Below are 20642 nucleotides of genomic sequence, written 5' to 3'. Positions count from 1 at the left end.
ATGTGTTCAGGCTGGGATGCTCATCAAACATGTGAAGTTTGGTGCACGTGTGAGCATGTAGGGCCAAGTTACAAAGCACTTTCTGTGTTGCCAGTAGGGGGCGCTATGACTATAAATGGATATTGACATCTAGATGTGTTCAGGCATGTACAGTTATCATGCATGACAAGTTTGGAGCAGATTGGACAATCTACAATGAAGTTACTCCAACTTCCTGTGTGACGGCGAAACATCAACCTTCGCCATGGCGCCACGCCCACGCCAGTCAATGAGCACTCATAATCATCACAATGAAGCTGCATTGGGTGGTAAAGGATTTTCTGACCACATCCGAGGTGGATGTGTTCAACCCACTCTGAGCAGTTCATGTAAGTGTAAAACATGTCATTTCCTGTTGCCAGTAGGTGGCGCTATGAGTGTAAATACCATGGATATTGATGTGCAGATATCTTCAGGCATGGACACTTATCATGCATGACAAGTTTGGAGCAGATAGGACAATGTGCATTCGAGCCAATAGGCAAAGACTTGAGCCCATGACGGCCAGCCCCCTAATCTGCATTGAGCAGCAGGCATAAATGCACGGGCCGCCCCCCTAATTTGCATTGAGTGAGGCAGAAATGCATACAGAAAAGGAAAGGAAGCAAGGACGCATCACTAAATACAAAGGAGACATCACTAAATACAAGGCACATAAATAAATGGGAGGTAAATAAAACAGACATAAATAAAATAAAACACACATAAATAAATGCCATAAATAAATGTATAAATGTATAAATAAATGTATAAATGTATAAATAAATGTATAAATGTATAAATGTATAAATAAATGTATAAATGTATAAATAAATGTATAAATGTATAAATAAATGTATAAATGTATAAATAAATGTATAAATACACAAATAAATCATTAAATAAATATATAAAACGTACAAAAATAGGAAAATACACATATATATACATTTATGTCATCTACATTTATTTCTACATATATTTATGATACATATATATGTATTTATCTGCTCATTTATACATTTATTCATTTATTTGTTGATACGGCAGATCCGGGACTCCATAAGGAACTACATCATGACATGTTTACTATTGACTGATGCAAGGAACTACATCACAACATGTTTACTATTGACTGACCCAAGGAACTACATCACAACATGTTTACTATTGACTGACCCAAGTAACTACATCACGACATGTTTACTATTGACTGACCCAAGGAACTACATCACGACATGTTTACTATTGACTGACCCAAGGAACTACATCATGACATGTTTACTATTGACTGACCCAAGTAACTACATCATGACATGTTTACTATTGACTGACCCAAGGAACTACATCACGACATGTTTACTATTGACTGACCCAAGGAACTACATCACGACATGTTTACTATTGACTGACCCAAGTAACTACATCACAACATGTTTACTATTGACTGACCCAAGTAACTACATCACAACATGTTTACTATTGACTGACCCAAGGAACTACATCACGACATGTTTACTATTGACTGACCCAAGTAACTACATCATGACATGTTTACTATTGACTGACCCAAGGAACTACATCACAACATGTTTACTATTGACTGACCCAAGGAACTACATCACGACATGTTTACTATTGACTGACCCAAGTAACTACATCATGACATGTTTACTATTGACTGACCCAAGGAACTACATCACAACATGTTTACTATTGACTGACCCAAGGAACTACATCACAACATGTTTACTATTGACTGACCCAAGTAACTACATCATGACATGTTTACTATTGACTGACCCAAGTAACTACATCACAACATGTTTACTATTGACTGACCCAAGGAACTACATCACGACATGTTTACTATTGACTGACCCAAGTAACTACATCATGACATGTTTACTATTGACTGACCCAAGGAACTACATCACAACATGTTTACTATTGACTGACCCAAGGAACTACATCACAACATGTTTACTATTGACTGACCCAAGTAACTACATCACGACATGTTTACTATTGACTGAGCCAAGGAACTACATCACGACATGTTTACTATTGACTGATGCAAGGAACTACATAACGACATGTTTACTATTGACTGATGCAAGGAACTACATCACGACATGTTTACTATTGACTGACCCAAGGAACTACATCACAACATGTTTACTATTGACTGACCCAAGTAACTACATCACGACATGTTTACTATTGACTGAGCCAAGGAACTACATCACGACATGTTTACTATTTGCTTGTTGATTTTTGTGACAGGCCGAGCGTGAGGGAGCATGTGTACCACAGCGGCTGCGCGGTGACAGAGAACCCGTACTCCTCCACGGCCCAGCCTCACACCCACGCCAATTCCTGTCCCGCCCACAGCCACGCGTACCGGAACAACTCCACAGCCCTACATACACACAAAGCCGCGGCCGCCGCCAAGGACCGCCTCTACGCACACGCCATCGCCACCAGCTACGGCGAGATGTGTTACCATGACAACAGCTTGGTGTCGGCCTCCCTGGAGGCGCTGATCCAGCACCTGGTGCCCACTGTCGACTATTATCCTGATGCGAGTACCAGTCAGTCACTGACTCATTTCAGATCTGTAAGTCAGTGGTCGAAAATGGAGAGAATTCATTCGAGCCAATAGGAGCTCTGTGTTGTGCTGTTGCTAGTCACGTGAATTTGAAAAGTCACTAAATCCTAGCGACAAATTCATGAAGCTTCTGTTTCTATGAAGTTTCTGTTTCAATCAGATTGTTTCTGCCTCCAGAGCAGCTCTATTTCTCTATTTCTCATAAATGTTTGTAGATCTCCTTCAAGATCTTCAGGCTTTGAGGAAGCTAATGTAGCTTACCTTCAGCGGAGGACCAAAATGCGTGACTCATTAGCCAATGAACAGCCAGGAAGGGATCTCGCGTTACTTTTGAATGCTAAAATAAAGCTGATAATGCACAATTTGATAAAAAAAAAAAAAAAAAATCAAAGTACAACACAAACTGTCCATTTTGCTGCAACTCGACAGTGCTGCTTAATCCACTTTACTTCCTGGAACTCTTGAGAGTAAAAAACTGGTCCATTGGAGTGAATGGAGATGTCGCAACTCTTTATATACACGGCTCTGGGTCCTGTCTCCTCTCCCTTCTCGTTGTGTCTCTGACCGCCGCTCTTCTTCTTCTCCCCCTCCTGCAGCGGTCATACGTCTTCACCTTCCTGCTGAGCTCCCGCCTCTTCCTGCACCCGTACGACCTCATGACCCGCGTCTGCCAGCTGTGTGTGGAGCAGCAGCGCTCTGGAGACGCCCTGCTGGACAAGGTGTGTGACAACACACGCACATTAGTTCAGAAATCTCAGATTCATGTGCCATTGTAAAATGGACCTGTGTGATTGTGATATTGCTGCTGCTAGCATCTTGAGCTCGTCTGGCAAAGCAGAGAATCGCCAAACTGAGCATCGCTGGCTGCATCTGAACCAGCTGTTCAGTATGAAAGACAAGACAGGGACAGCTTAGGTAACACTGCTAATGTGCTGGATGTGGGAAATGTAATTATTAACCCATTGATGCCTGATGCAGCATTTGCGTGTATATCCCTCATTTGTGTGTGTATCCCTTTAAGACTTAAAGGGATACACACACAAATGCTGCATCAGGTATCAATGGGTTAAAGCCTTTACGTGCGTCCTCGCCGAATGTGATGAGGGGTGCGCCGCGGCTGGCGAGCCTGTCAGCGCAGCTGGCGTGCAGCTCCCTGAACATGTGACTCGACGGAGCTGACGCGAACAGCGCAAGTATAATATAATGTAGATGGGAGATAACAGGAGAGAGTGAACGCTATTACCATGTTTATGCGCTACATTCTCTCCTTGGGGCTAGCTTCTAGTCATTGAAATCCTAATGAAATCACACAATTGACTCATTTTGCTGGCGACTCCCCTGCGACCTCGTCAAGCTGACATTCGAGTATATGAGTCTAGCTGCCCTCGAGGCCCTCGGCTTGGAAGCATGTTTTCGCTTTAGGGTAAATAGTTAAAATAAAAAATAAAAAATTAAGTAACGCAAATGTACTTTTTTTTACTTACTTGACTAATTCCCTGGACTAGTAATTTTACATGTACTTGAGCTAATTTTCACTAAAGTAACAATACTTTGTCGCTGTCGGCCATAAACCTCGTACTGTATCTCCAAAACAGCACTTTTCAGTAAATGGAAAAAAAAAGTTATTAAAATACTGAACACCACGTCGTCAAAGTTGGCACATGTTTTCATTATAGTCAAGTTTCTCGCTGGATGTGTCATTACATTATTAATATCTTACCTGAATAAGCTCAAATGGTGTTACAGGATTATCAGTCTGACTTTGAGGCGCTTTCTCCGGGGCGAGCAGCCTCGCGTAGCCGCTCACCTCCTGGAGCACACAGGCGTGTGCAGCGGCTCCTCTAGCAGCCACCTCGAGCCTCCTGGAGCACACAGGCGTGTGCAGCGGCTCCTCTAGCAGCCACCAACCCGCTCCCAGGCAGAGTTAGAGGCCCCGTCTCGGGGGAACACAGCCTCTCGGTAACGTTAACATTAGTCTCATCAGAAACCACTTTCATCTGCATAGTTTAAATGAGTTTGCAGCCTAGGGATAATTCAAAAACATTTTATTGATCTATTTACATCAGACGAAGCCAGAAACAAACAAAACAAAGTCAGAAATACACGGCGCGTTCGTTCGGTTACTCCTGCCTGGGAGGCTTGACGGAGGTAGGGGTGGAGCTTCGAGGTTTGAGCGACAGTTTGAGGGCGAATGGAATGACGAGACTTAGTCACAAGATCGTGGCTCTTCTCGGCGAGAAAGAGCCTGGCTTCCGCTCACAATTGATTTTGTCACCCTACCTGGTTCCGGCCTAGAGCCCGCCCTAGACCGGATGGGCAGCGTTTCTAGCTCGTCAACTTTTACGTTAACTTGACAATTTTACCCAAGTATCAGAACGGCAAACAACAAAACAAAAGATGGACGTACCGAACGAAGTTTTTGAAGAAGTTGTTTTAGAAACATTGCAGATTCACAATCTCATATCTTTTAAGCCAATACAGGAGCTTTGCATCAGACAATTAATCGAGGAAAGAGACGTCAAGCTAACGGCAACAAAGACGTTTTTTGGCGCACTTCCTTCCGGTGTTCATTCTGGTTCCGTGGTTTACGCCCCCATGACAAACAGCGGGGTGAAAGGTGCCCAGACTACTTTTCCACTGGTTAAATTTGGTAAAACCCACAGACAGATGTGAAGGCTGACCAATGGCATTGATTTATGACAACAACAACAAAAATGTGAATAAACTGACATATGAGGTCCCCGCCCGACAGCGACGACATGTAGCCTAATTGAGTACTCTTTCCACCTCTGGATATATTTAATTTACATATATTGTCCCATCACTGCTGACAAGTGTGGTTTGTCTCATCGCTAACACCTACACCAACTCTGTCTGACTTCACTCTCTCTCTCAGCTCTACTGTATGCAACATTTTCTTTCCCATGATGGCGAAGGCTCGGCGAATGCATGACCCGCCCTTCTCTGCCTCTGATTAGCTGCCTGCACTCGGGTGCTCTCGCCTGCTTCCCAGGAGAGCCAGAAGTCATCAAACAAGGCCAGGTCGAAACCTGGCATACGGCCGGTGCAGATCGTCACCCATGTATACCCATACACATTTTAACAATCAACATAACACATATAAGCCGTCATCTGATTTCCACCTTTTTTCCCTGTTTGTGTTTAGGGATGCAGGATAAAGATTTTTTTTTTTTTTTTAATAAATGCTGCAGCTGCACACTTACTGTTTAAACTTTAATAATAATTGTTGTTTTTCTTTGTTCTTTGATGTGAATTTATGGCTTTTTGGCACCTATATGTAACCTTTTAAGGTTGAGATCATTGTATTATCATTATATGGTCCAAATATTTCAGTAAAGCACTTGAAACACTTGAAATATTCTTGCTTGGGTGGTATCATTCTACTTGAAATGATGGTAAAATGTATTATTTTTAGTAAAATAACATGTCACGTGTGCAATGCAATATTTGTAATGGAATCATTATGGGACACGGCTATAGGGCTGTCCCAAACGATTATTTTCTTATCGATTCGACTAAGGATTATTTTTTCGATTAGTCGATTAATCTAACGATTATTATTATTTATTTTTTTATTATATAACAATAAATTTACCCAAAACAAATAAATAACCAAAAACTTCTCAATTTCTGTATTTTATTTAACCATCTCATTCTCTTTAACAGTCCAACATAAAATCTCTCAAATAAAATTAAAGCAAGAGCTTGTCCTCAAATAAAATGAATATAGTGCAATTCAAAATAAAATAGTAGAATAAATTAAATTCAAGTCACTTTCAGGAGGAATACCAAAAACCTTGTGCAATGTCAACTGAGTTTAGCAGCAGTCCAACATAAAATCATCATCTTACAGTAGGCTACAATGGTGTGCAATTTTCAGTAACAGTGCTCTTAATTTTGGAGAAAGACAAATGCTCCATCATGTAAGATGGTCACACATCATCCAGACACAAGGCTGTTAGAAGAGTGTGCTGACGTCAAATGACGCTGCGCTGCGCTATAACGTGACTATATTTATAACGTTTATAACGTAGGCTACTCCGGTTTCCAGTTTATAACTCGGTCTACAGCCAGAGTGCGACTTGTAGCTATTGCGCAACACACAGATTCAGCCCGCAAACCGGAGTACGTTATTAACGTTATAAATATAGTCACGACGTTAACAACTAACCAATGCTGGGGGTCCGTATTGAAAGTGGAAATCGAAATGGTTAAAAGTTAAATCAATTTGGTCATTCAGTGGCATTTTACTGCCATGTAAAGTAACGAAAAGTAACAGTTAGCCGCTAAAATTAGCCACACGTGACGGACAGGAAGTCCGAAACCGGACATTCGTCAAAATAAAACAAATTTCAAAGTAAAAGCCCATCTTGATGAAAGGGTGCCAGGAGTCGTGTATGAAGCGGTGTGTGCAGCGATAGACCCTTCTCACGGGGGCCATTTTGTGTCGAGAAGCCAGGGTAAACACAGGTGCAAGCAAAACACTAATGAGGGTTTCCAAATTCCAATCATGGAAGTTGGAAACCCTCATTAGTGTTTTGCTTGCACCTGTGTTTACCCTGGCGTCTCGACACAAAATGGCCCCGTGAGAAGGGTCTATTGGGACACACATGGTCCTAAGGCCAGTGCAAGCACCGGCCTAAAAATGTTTGCTGGACAGTTAACATTCATACTTTATTAAAATGACTATTCAGTTAGTTGTTGCTGAGGCTATAAGGGCCATCTAAGAATTTGTTCATAACGTGAGCAGCAGGTGCGAAACAATCATTAAATCAACAAGCATGAGATGACAGATGGCAGCATATAGAATCAAAAGGTTATGTGTGAGATCTTGAATGTTACGATTGCAAACCGTTTAACCGAGTTTTTTTTTTTTATAAATATTTTTTTCCAGATTTTTTTATCCCATTTTTATCCCCCATTAGTGCACATTTTTTAATTTCTATTTATCCTGGTTGCTGCTCCACCCTGTGCCGATCTGGGGAGATCCGAAACTGGCTCCATGCTTCCTCCGAGACATGGGCAGTTAGCCAGCCGCTTCTTTTCTCCTGACAGGGGAAGCTTCACCTGTAGGACATAGCACGTGGGAGGATCACGCTATTCCAACGAGTTCCCCTCCCGGGCAGTGAACGGCAGTGTTCTAATCTAAGCAGACTGGATTGCATGCAGCAGATGATAGAAAGCTCATCCATAAGAGACTTGACACTTGACTTGGACTTGTGACTAAAGACTTGAGACATGACTTGGATTATAGCTAAAAGACTTGAGACTTGCCCGGCCACGACCCATTGCTGCGCAGCAGCTATAATTATTGTTTATTGTTGGGTCCAGGACAACAAGTACATTACTGTACATGTCATACAAATGTAAATTAAAATGACAAATACAAATTTACTTTAGCAATGCTTGTTGAGTGTTACTTTGGTTGATAACTTGCAGTGCCTTCTGTAGGGGGTGCTAGCGTGTCATGTTTGCGTGGTGTGCCCTAAAGCTATTTCCCTGTGTGCAGTGGTTCTTCAATTTAATGGAAGCTTGATGTGGCTGGTTGCCCCCAACTGTCTGTAGCCCTCCTCCCCTTTTTTATAATCACAAACTATTGTTGCATATTTATGTAACTGATTGTCTAATAAACATTGTTATATTTTGTACCAGTCTGTTGCACCTGATTATTTGAAGCAGTTTCCTGCTAAGATGGACAAACTCACATTTATCGCAGTTTCCGATAATGTCACATGCATTCCCTATACCCATATGGCCCTTAGGGGTTCAAGGCATTGAAAGTTCTTGAAAATAGAAATAAATAGGCATAGGTCATTGAAACTGCTTTAATTTATATATTTTGTGCAAGAATAGAAATCAGAGTTCTTTTGATTTTTTCTAACTTAACAATAGTAAATAGGTTTAACACAGCACAGTTGAGAATTGTTCACACATTCAAGCCTCTCTCTCTTTTTAACTCTCTGTGAGCTACAAAGCCTGCTAGTTCTCATTATAGAAATCATCAATGTTGTAACAGTAATTAACCTTGTACGTTGTCTCAAACTGTTGGCTCCTTGGATTTGAAGGAGTTGGGCCTGGGAAAGTCCTTGAATTGGATGTTTAACACTTAATATAAATTCATTGAGATGTGAAAACGGGGTTCAACCACTGTGCTGCCACATCAGGCCACCAATGCTCTTAATAACTTAAATTTGAAACACTATAGTAAATATTCATAGCTGCTAATATACATTCAGTTTTCATATTTGACATGAGAAATGAAATGTAAACAATAACACAAAATCCTTCCAAGGTTTCGGCATACAGCAGCATACAGTTCCTGCTCTTGAAAGAGTTCAATATAAATCAGCCATTGGGTAATTTTTTATTATTTTGTTGTAAATTTTATTTGCCAAGGGTTTATGTGACACATCTTGCCAGGGATTGTCGTAACAATGATGTCTTCCATCCTCCCCAACAAGGAGGAGAGAAAATGAAAAGCATTCTAGTTTTTAATGAGCTGGGACTTTCCACACAAACTGTACAATATATGAATATACACTGTTACAAATGTTCAACTTGAATATACCCTGGAGTAGACCCAAGCTATCCGAAAGGACAGACAAAAGGCTGTTTATCAGGACTTTGTCAAGTAGCCTATCTCTGACTTATCAAGACTTCCAAATGATTTTGATTAAAGAATTGTGATCTTTAATTTAAAAAAAACGCACATTCAGAGATTCAAAACAAACGTACAGTGTTCATTATTCTGGTATTCTTTGAAAAGACCCCCTGTGCTTCAGTGCTCCAGCCCCCTCAACACATTGTCATCAGCAGGTGCTGCTCTGTGAGAGCCAACTTCAGGAGAGAAGAAATCATGCTCCAACACACATGAAGGCATTTCATACAATCAAATATATTGATTAAAAACAGTCAGTGAAACAGGTTTGGACAGATTATCTACTGAAGCAATCACGGGGACCGGGGCAGGTAAGAAACAATAGATACCGTAAAAGACCAACTCGGTTAAAAGAACAAAACAGCACAGTGTGCAGCAAGAGACATGAGAGCTTGCATGAGTGGCATCTGAAAGAAAGCATTGTTCCATATAAGTACCTCTCTTTGAGAAACCCTTCTCATTCCAATTTCAAAGAGCTTTGTTACGCTTAGAAAACAGGAATAAACCGCTAATGAAAAGGGACGTGGCAAAGAGCAGATATGAAGAAGTGTAGCCTACGGAAAAGGGCCTTCCAGTTCAACCGTCATCTTTACTCCTGTTTTCTTCTAGATCCTCGTCACTGTCTAAATCACTGTGGAGCCTCTTGACCATAGCATTCCTGCTTCTGCCGGCATTCCCTTTCTTCAGCCGTATTGGTGAAGGTTTCACTGGGGGGGGGGGGGGGGTCATTGGATGAATTTCATATATCTGGATAACATGATTGGAATGTTTTCTTTGTTTTAAGTAAAAAGTCAGGTTTATTATTGTGTAAGGGAAGATCAACAAATAATTGTTTTGAGTACCATGATTTTTATACGTTTTATATTTACTTTTTGCCTCCATTTGACCATTTTGTAAAAACACGGACCTTATGCTGGAACGCTCACCTGCTGATGGAACAAACTGGTTTTCAGATCTGCCACCGTTATCACTGTGACTGGCAGCAACTGGATCTTTCTGCTCGTCATCGGTGACGATTCTCTGTCTCGCGCTCTCAAAAACAGACTTAATGACAATCGAATCCTCATAGATCTGCAGTGATAAACACACATGTACATACATACAAATATACGCACGCACCCACGCACACACACGCACGCACATGCACACGCACGCACGCGCGCGCACACGCACACGCACACGCACACACACACACACACACACACACACACACACACACACACACACACACACACACACACACACAAGGGTTGCTTGTTATTTACCTTAGCAATTCAAACCCTTTTACACTATGAACTATGATAACAGCTCGTGTTTAAATCAGGTGTATGCAGAAGAAAATATGCAATTGTTTTCGAATGGAAAGATTTCTGGGGTTCACCTGAGATCCTTCCAGGTTAAAAGTCTGAGCATTGTGACACAGGAGGATAATGTCCTTTTCCAGATCCCCCACACTCCTGTACTTGTGATTACGCACACGTTCCTGTGAATCAAAGGTGGTCAGTACCATCATCAGTGTTGTAAATGTTCTCACTTCTCATTAAGATATTTCTGAACAAGCGCTACTAGCTTGAAGCCCACGGTGCAGTGGTGTGGCCTTCAGCTCATGGCACTTTAGGCAATGTTTTGGGGGTACCTCAACAATACGGCTAATTGTTTTCAATGTGGAAAATGGTGCAACCCCTAACCCTACCACCACTAGCCCTGCCCCCTTCACTAAATGTTACAAAGCTTTCGCACCAATGCCGATTCGGGACTGGCTGGCCAGCCCCTGGCGCAGATTCTGGGCTTCTGAGTCCAGCTAGGTCCCTGGAAACTATCCCTGGATGACACATCATGTGATGACACCATCACCACGAAGATGACATCGACGGCATCACAATTGGAACTATGACATCAGACATCACTGATGATGTCATAACTTCATGACTATAAGAACCAGGGGCGCCATAACGTGAACCAGTCCAAGGTTCTTATTACATTACGCCAGGGACACCAATTGATATACCGAGTGATGAATCCGGAACAGGGGATTATTTCTCCCCTCAGGTCCGTTCCCCTGGGTCGGACCAGAGCGAGATTCTTGGATGTGCTTTAGGACCAGACTATCTAGTTCAAGAGTGGGAGGGAAAGAGGGCAGACTACGTTCTGACCAACGTATCTGAGACAATGCGAGCTAATCAAACCACTAAGAGAGACGGCGAGGTCCACGAGGAGCTCCAGCGGATTAAAGAGGCTTGATCTACGGCAGATCACCTCTAACCAATCTAACCAGTGAGGCCTCAGGTGGGACGTCATCATCCCTGTCTGCTTTACAACCAGCCAGTTCCTGCCCAACCTCTATTATACTAAATGTCGGTGAGTGAGTGAGTGAGTGTCCTGACTTTGGCATCTTCTGCCCCTGCCTTGCCTGGTGCCAGCGCTGTGGGGGGAAGAACAGTATTCTCAATGTGACTCGGTGAATCATAGCTTCATGCAAATAGGGGAAATCCCATTTTACCAGTGGGTTCCAAAATCAATACACAATACGGAAACACATCTTCATCTTATATGTATATTATATAAAAGGGAGCAATTGGGTTCTGTCTGCGATTTTTGTCACGTTTTTGGTCACATTGTGAGATTTTGTGATGATTTTGGTCAGTAATGATGTCATTGCTGATGTCACAATGTCTATGACATCATCAGTGATGTCACTCGAGCACTCAATGATGTCATCAGTGATGGTCACTCGAGCAATTGTGATGTCACTGATGATGTCACAATGTCTATGACATCATCAGTGATGTCACTCGAGCACTCGATGATGTCATCAGTGATGGTCACATCACCTATGCTGATGTCATCATGTGAAAAAAAAGTCAGTACATGTAAGTGTAAGCAAAACTATATCAGTGTAACATGTTAATTAGTGTGTGGGTTTTGGCTCATAAATGGCAAATAGCCCTATAGAACTCTAGAGAACTGTCCTATAGAACTGAACCGTGGCATCTCCACTATAAATATTTTGTAAATGCAATACCAATCAAAGGATTTTTGACAGATCAACAGAACGTATAGCATCACACCATCCTGTTTGACAGGTTATGTGTGTGAATATTATTCCTAATATTTCATTACTTCATTTAATTTCATCATTCCATTAACAGTGCAATGGTGATGTCACTTTGGGACAGAGGGAAACAGATATCTATAAACATTATTTGGATGGCTATAAAGTTGCAACTGATGCTTATAATGGTTAATAAATACTGTGTACATTTATTATGATTTCATAGTTTGTTAACAGTAAAATAACTTAACTAAAGTGTAATTAACTATCAATTTACCATTTATTAATGATGGTTATTAAAGTGTTACCTCAAAATTTGCCTAACTATGATCTGTGATCTAAAACAAGTTTTCAATCAGTATTCATGAATGTGCCATATGTCATGAAATGCTTGTTCAGATGTTAGGAAACAAAAAAAAACAAGCGATAAACATTGTTGTTTTAGCCATTTAGCTGTTGATTTTTTGGGTGAAATCACATTGTGGTTATTGTGCAAATCAAAAATGCACCACATTGTGCCTAGGTAACACTGTACAAGACTAATGTATTTGCTCAGTTGTTAACATTATTTGATTTTCTTACAGCAAATGTATCTGTACATTGGTTCTGGGGCTGTTTAATGACACACGGATGAAAATGAATTCCAAGTGCACACGTACCCTGATCCTCCTGAAGTCCACGGGCTTCCGGATCAGCTCATAGTACTCAGGTACTTCCTTCTTAGATGGAAGCTGCACAAATCCTTTGCTGATCTGTCGACCCAACCTGGAAGCATGAGGTATAGGTTAATACATTTATTTCATTTTATGAAGAAGCTAGAGAACGTGTTCTCCTTGCCCTGACAAATGCCTCCTCAATAGTCAATAATGCCCTAGTGCCAAAATGAGGAAGGCAACAGTGTACGATTTCAAGTATTTCCGTGTCAAAGGTTATGAAAACACAATTGATTTTTCCTCAGTTAGCTCATAGGCTAGTCTCTATAGTTGCATGATATCGTGCAGTGGTGCCCAATAGGTAGATCGTGATCTACCGGTACATCTCAGGCCATCAATGAGTAGCTCTCAAAAAAAAATCCCAAATGTTTTTTTGTATGCATAAACTAGATCTCTCATGTATAGCTAACTCAGTATCTAGTATTTACCAGTATAACATTATTAAATAATGCGAAATAAATGTTAAAATGTGCTAAATAGGTACTTGGGGGTGGGGGGATATATGCCGCGGATATATGCCTCCGCCAACAAGTAACAAGTTCCATATCTGTCCAGACTTTGACGTTTGAGCCAAATGTGAAGCAATTCCGTCAAGGTGTTACTGATATATGGCGTTACCAAGCTTGAAAATGTCGTTTGTGAGGTCACAATGACCTTGACCTTTGACCACCAAAATGTAATTAGTTCATCCTTGAGTCCAAGTGGAGGTTTGAGGCAAATTTGATGAAATTCCGTCAAGGCGTTCCTGAGATATCGCGTTAACGAGCATGAAATGAGCGGTCGTGAGGTCACAGTGAGCCTTGACCTTTGACCATCAACATCTAATCAGTTCATCCTTGCGTACAAGTCGACGTTTGAGCCAAATTGGAAGAAATTCCGTTGAGGCGTTCCTGAGATATCGCGTTAACGAACTTGGGAATGGCGTTCGTGAGGTCACAGTGACCTTGAACTTTGACCTTTGACCACCAAAATCTAATCAGTTCATCCTTGAGTCCAAGCTGACATTGCCACTGGCCTGCCCATCGCCGGTGGAGGCATAAAAAGTTTGGGCACCCCAGATATGGTAAATGGTAAATGGCCTGCATTTATATAGCGCTTTTATCCAAAGCGCTTTACAATCAGTAGATAGTCTACATTCACCCATTCATACACCGATGGCCAGGCTGCCACGCAGGGTGCCTACACACCATCGGGAGCAAGGAGGGTTAGGTGTCTTGCCCAAGGACACAACGACGGCAGCTGGGAGGGAGCGGGGATCGAGCCGCCAACCCTTGCGTCATTGGCCGACCCGCTCTACCTCCTGAGCTAAAGCCGCCCCATAATATAGATATAGTGTCATATGTAACGACACACTTGATGCTCAACCCCCTTACCCGTCCTTATAGTTGATGACCATGTCCACCAATGTGTTCAGTTGTCTGGTAAGTTCAGGGGGATTGGGAGGTAGTTTCTCAGCCGGCGGACGTCCTCGCTTCCTCTTGACCTTCTCCCCGGCTTCCTGTCCAGATTGGAGCTCTTCTTTCTCTCCACGGTGCTCCTCACCTTTACGCTTCTTCAGACTGATGTCCTCCTCCATTTCCACCGAGGAGCCGTTCTCTCCCGCCTGCAGGGAGAGGCAGCGTGTGGGTGGGGACATCTAACAGACTTATAGGAGGATGAAACATTCCAGTCTTTCTCTGACTTTCACCTGACAGTTGGGATGCTCTGAAGCAGCTTCACAACTCATTATCTGAAGTGTATCTAAAGCAGACCTGGGCATTATGTGGCCCGGGGGCCAGAACCGGCCCTCATGATGGTTCTGCCTGGCCCTGGAGGTTTAAGACAAACCACACCATTTTACTTATGAAGTTAACAGAATAAAATTAGATGACCTAAATTGGCTGTTTGGTGATTTTCAATACAATAAATGCTGAAGAATAAGTGCACAGTATGTTTTCTATAATTTAATCTAGTGATCAAATCAGAGGTTACGGCATGACTTTTGGCTCCCCAGCAACAATCCGGGTTTCTCATGTGGTCCCCCAGGAAAAAGAATTGCCCACCTCTGATCTAAAGTATCACTACGTCACAAAGACAAAAACCTGAAGGACTAACAGTAAAAAACAACAACTAGAACATATAAAAACTCCAACTAATTAGCAATGATGGCCTGAGTTGAAGTAGGTCAAAGTGGCACGAGGGGGAACGGGTGGGCCTGGCAGACCCATAGCATTTCCGACTTGGCATGAGAGAGCTGGTTCGAATCCCGACCCAAACCATAACCCTAACCCCAACCAAGTTGTTTTACCTGCCTAAACCCAATTAAAAGCTGCTTTTGTTGTCTAAACCTACGGTTATTTACTTGCCTGAAACAAACTAAGTTGTTGTGCTTGCCTAAACTTAACCGGCGATTCAAGGCGTGGATCCTGTGAAATGTTACCAGGCCGAACCGGGCCAGTAACAGTGGCTACCGGCCTGTTTCGGCCCCATAACATTTCGCAGGAGCTGTGAGCCGCGACTCGTGTCCGGTCGCGAGAAAGAAACCAGGAGAGCCGGTGTCTGTGCTGGAGGAATGTGCGCATGATCGTTTTGATTGGAAACTTTTGTATAATTATATGTTTTCTTTTATAAAATAGTTGCATAGTAAACCTTTAATGGTGCAGAGGGGACATGACAATGCACTAAGAATGAGAACCTGTTGCAACCATGGAGGATAGTTTTGGATTAAATCATAGTCAAGAGTTGATTTATTAATTACAATAGCATCTTAAAGTGATACTCTGAACGATTTTCATGTAAATAAATGTTTGATAAGTCACCATCTATTGCAGACTGAGTTAACACAATGGGGATTGAGCCTATGGCCCATTGGCAGCATTTATGAACTTGGTGTCTGTGGAGACACCCCAGAGAGGGTGGGCGGAGCTAACAAAATAGACTCTTCAATAGCTCTTCATGTTACTGTAGGTTCCCAGACAACTCTTGTGTTAATTAGGATAACAAGCCACTTTTTTCGGTCTCTGCTAGCATTGCAGGTGGTTACTCTGGCCAAACAAATGGTCTAAGGTCACACTATGAACCACTACTTCACTATGAATTGAAAATGGGGGACCCTGATGTAAACAAGACAAACGTCTTTCTCTGGTCTGCATCCCCTTAACAATTGTGTGTATTGAGCCGTACTGTATTGTACCCATTCTGCAATCTGTTAAATAAAGTTTTCATTCATTCATTCATTCATTCATTCATTCATTCATTCATTCATTCATTCATTCACATGCAACAGTTTGGATCCCACCTGCAATTACCGCTCATCGCCATAGGTGTCACCAATGAGAACAAAACTGAAATCTTCGAGATTATCACTTTAACTTGGATGCACTGGAATGAGCTAACTATTTTGCTGTCCCTGCAAATTTAGGGCAGATTATTCATAATAATAATTCATTATTATTTTAAACAAAATGAATGTGAATAAAATGTATGTGTGTGTGTGTGGGGGGGGATAATAGTAAAACAATGTCATGTTAACCGCATCTATCTAAAAACAAGATATTAAACCGTTTTCCTAGTTTTCACTTTCCATTATGTACCCATATTAAAGATGAATTTGTTGATAGGTATGTGGCACTTGTGTGAGCATATATGTGTTTGAGGGGGCTGTTTGCAGAGTCCCTGAGTTATTCTCATCCCTTTTCATACTGTAGCTCCCTGTCAAATATCTGCTGCAACCACTGTATTTTCCACAAAGACAATTAGAGGCCAGAAACACCAGTATGCATGCAGCAGGAGCAGAGATGGCAGCAGCAGCGGCAGCACCCGGGCTGGAGAGGAGAGGAGAGGAGAGGAGGGGGGGGGGGGAGAGGAGAGGAGAGGCGTGGAGAGGAGAGGAGAGGAGTGGAGAGGAGAGGAGAGGAGTGGAGAGGAGAGGGGAGGGGAGGAGATGAGAGGGGAGGGGAGGAGAGGAGAGGAGTGGAGAGGAGAGGAGAGGAGAGGGGGGAGAGGAGAGGAGAGGAGAGGGGGGGAGAGGAGAGGAGAGGAGTGGAGAGGAGAGGAGAGGAGAGGGGGGAGAGGAGTGGAGAGGAGAGGAGAGGAGTGGAGAGGAGAGGAGTGGAGAGGGGGGGAGAGGAGAGGAGAGGAGAGGAGAGGGGGGGAGAGGAGAGGAGTGGAGAGGAGTGGAGTGGAGTGGAGTGGAGTGGAGTGGAGTGGAGTGGAGAGGAGAGGAGAGGAGAGGAGAGGAGAGGAGAGGAGAGGAGAGGAGAGGAGAGGGGGGGAATAGGGGAAGGCGTCCAGGCCAATCTGAACGGATTATTGATGCATGAATCAAACAGGCACACATGTCAGCGCGCACACGCACATCATCACATCATACAACACAAACGTGCACTTGTGGAAAAACTGTCAAGGGCAGAGATAGAAGCTTGCTTACTTGCTTCCCTGTTACATTTCCCACAGACCAGTTCTAATACGCACATACACTCCAGCGGACCAGTTGAACAGGATCATATAGATCCATTATTAAATTAATACATTTCTCATTCAAATGCACGATTCTCATGCGGTTGTTAGGACCGATAGACACACAGAAAGACGAAAAATGCTCTTACTGATACAATACATAGACACGCACTAACACATGCCTGCGCACTGCAAAAGCAATAATAAGACAATGGTAGAGAATTGAGTTCGAGGAGACGACACTACAGAGGCAACGGAAGAAATCCTGCTGCTGATGGTGGGTCTTTGAAAGCCCCGCTGCTCTCTCTAAAGGGACTGCAATCGTTCCCGTGGCAAGCTGAAGGCATATCGAGTGTGCGCGCGTAAGTGCATGTGATGCTCCATGCCTGTGCTAGCTCCTCTGTGCCTCGTCCCTGCACTCATCTGGCAAAGATTCCCTCTCATCTCGTACAGCACACACCACCTACACACTCCCTCCCCCCCCCCCCCCCTGCGTGAACAGACAGCCACGGATAAACTTACAGACACTCGCTCTCTTCCCCTCGCATGCACAGGCACACACACACATTTGATCCATCTCCTCCTCTCTTCCCATGCTGATGTAGCCCGGCTGCAATGCCGTGCTGGAGGAGAAGAAAGAGTCAGGAGAGGAGGATATTTACCTGACTGCAATCTGCAGGCTGGCTATCAGGATCGGCTGCAGCTGGGGGGGAGAGAATTAGCAAGCCAGCATAGCGGCGAGCTGCTAGTCTCTTCATCAGCTGATCACTCAAAAGCAGAGCCCAGAAGGGGGGAGAATAAAAGCGCTATGTTTTCATATACAAATCAATGGGCTGGGGGAAAATACAAATGTCATACTCATCTCGTCACGGCAGCTCTCCGAAGTCTTTTTCCTGACTGTGGAAGGCCCCGAGCCTGTCTCCCTCTGCATGATTTTAATATCGACTGTCGCCAGACGTTTCCTCTACCCTGCTGTTAAAGTTATCGGGTCCATTTTTTTCTGAGAATGATTTTTGCATTGCATTTTGAAGAGAGGGAGCGCGCCTGCCAGTTTGTGTCGGCTAACGCTGTGGCAGGGATCCTAAGCACATGAGACACGGCTCAGCCTGCAGCCACACGGATATTGGGTTCATACAGAGCGAGCGGCAGCATGTTTGTGTGCAATGTGTGTGTGTGTGTTTATAATTAGCCCTGGATTCTAGCAGGGAGAAAAACAGCTGAAATATTGCCTCACTCAATCTCGCTAAACCGTAAATCCTGTGCAAAGACAAGGAAAATATCTGCAACAATGGAACGACCTAGAGCTTTTTCAATGAAAAATCGGGGGGCTGTCTACAGTAGGCTAGGCTACATGCATCATGGTTTTGTATTCAAACACATCTGGTTTGAATCAATTTGAGGATTTTTCACAATGTCCAAAATGCTGCTGGAAACCACGCACATAAATCCCATAATGTTAGAAATCGCACCACAGAAAAGGATACACAGCGTGTGCGTGCGTGTGTATTTGCGTGTGTGTGTCCGTGCAACAGCAGCATGACATCATACGGTTTTCATCTTCACTGCAACTGGTGATTATGTATTCTGTAGCATGTTCAGAGGGACGGACTGGGGCTTGTTGCAAAGTTTGTTCTTGGAATAAGGTCAAGATCCTAATTACACAATAAACAAACACTGTGCTGTAGGAGCTGTGCTGTAGGACATGTGCTGTAGGAGCTGTGCTGTAGGACATGTGCTGTAGGAGCTGTGCTGTAGGAGCTGTGCTGTAGGACATGTGCTGTAGGAGCTGTGCTGTAGGAGCTGTGCTGTAGGAGCTGTGCTGTAGGACATGTGCTGTAGGAGCTGTGCTGTAGGAGCTGTGCTGTAGGAGCTGTGCTGTAGGACATGTGCTGTAGGACCTGTGCTGTAGGAGCTGTGCTGTAGGACCTGTGCTGTAGGAGCTGTGCTGTAGGACATGTGCTGTAGGAGCTGTGCTGTAGGACATGTGCTGTAGGAGCTGTGCTGTAGGAGCTGTGCTGTAGGACATGTGCTGTAGGACATGTGCTGTAGGAGCTGTGCTGTAGGACATGTGCTGTAGGAGCTGTGCTGTAGGACATGTGCTGTAGGAGCTGTGCTGTAGGAGCTGTGCTGTAGGACATGTGCTGTAGGACCTGTGCTGTAGGAGCTGTGCTGTAGGACATGTGCTGTAGGAGCTGTGCTGTAGGACATGTGCTGTAGGAGCTGTGCTGTAGGACCTGTGCTGTAGGAGCTGTGCTGTAGGACCTGTGCTGTAGGAGCTGTGCTGTAGGAGCTGTGCTGTAGGACCTGTGCTGTAGGAGCTGTGCTGTAGGACCTGTGCTGTAGGACATGTGCTGTAGGAGCTGTGCTGTAGGAGCTGTGCTGTAGGACATGTGCTGTAGGAGCTGTGCTGTAGGAGCTGTGCTGTAGGACCTGTGCTGTAGGAGCTGTGCTGTAGGGCCTGTGCTGTAGGAGCTGTGCTGTAGGAGCTGTGCTGTAGGACATGTGCTGTAGGAGCTGTGCTGTAGGACCTGTGCTGTAGGACCTGTGCTGTAGGACATTGTGCTGTAGGACATGTGCTGTAGGAGCTGTGCTGTAGGAGCTGTGCTGTAGGAGCTGTGCTGTAGGACCTGTGCTGTAGGAGCTGTGCTGTAGGAGCTGTGCTGTAGGACATGTGCTGTAGGAGCTGTGCTGTAGGAGCTGTGCTGTAGGACATGTGCTGTAGGAGCTGTGCTCTAGGAGCTGTGCTGTAGGACATGTGCTGTAGGAGCTGTGCTGTAGGACCTGTGCTGTAGGAGCTGTGCTGTAGGAGCTGTGCTGTAGGACCTGTGCTGTAGGACATGTGCTGTAGGAGCTGTGCTGTAGGACCTGTGCTGTAGGACCTGTGCTGTAGGAGCTGTGCTGTAGGACCTGTGCTGTAGGACATGTGCTGTAGGAGCTGTGCTGTAGGACCTGTGCTGTAGGACCTGTGCTGTAGGACCTGTGCTGTAGGAGCTGTGCTGGCCTGGGATTGGAAGCATTTTTACCACATCCAGAGAGAAAGCATGACGCCATGATCTGGAGCATTGAGTTCTTGATATGCCACTTTTTTTTCTTTTACTTTGCAGGGTGTATTTCTTTATTTACCAACCAACA

The 20642-nt window shown here is 43.8% G+C and overlaps 1 protein-coding gene across 1 annotated transcript; it reads right to left on the bottom strand.

Moving 5' to 3' along the window:
• Positions 1-9884: 9884 nt before the first annotated feature.
• Positions 9885-18268, bottom strand: LOC310780540 (putative global transcription activator SNF2L2; the record flags this gene model as incomplete). Its single annotated transcript, XM_083641104.1, has 6 exons — positions 9885-10015; positions 10235-10379; positions 10690-10791; positions 13020-13125; positions 14447-14676; positions 18173-18268. 6 exons carry the CDS (start codon positions 18266-18268, stop codon positions 9885-9887), a joined length of 810 nt encoding a protein of 269 aa, XP_083497230.1.
• Between the last annotated feature and the right edge of the window lie 2374 nt (positions 18269-20642).

Source organism: Poromitra crassiceps (genome assembly GCF_964638095.1).
Source record: "Poromitra crassiceps genome assembly, chromosome: 8".
NCBI lineage: Eukaryota > Metazoa > Chordata > Actinopteri > Beryciformes > Melamphaidae > Poromitra > Poromitra crassiceps.
Note: the sequence above shows the minus strand (reverse complement) of the source record. Positions and strands in the feature narration are given on the sequence as shown.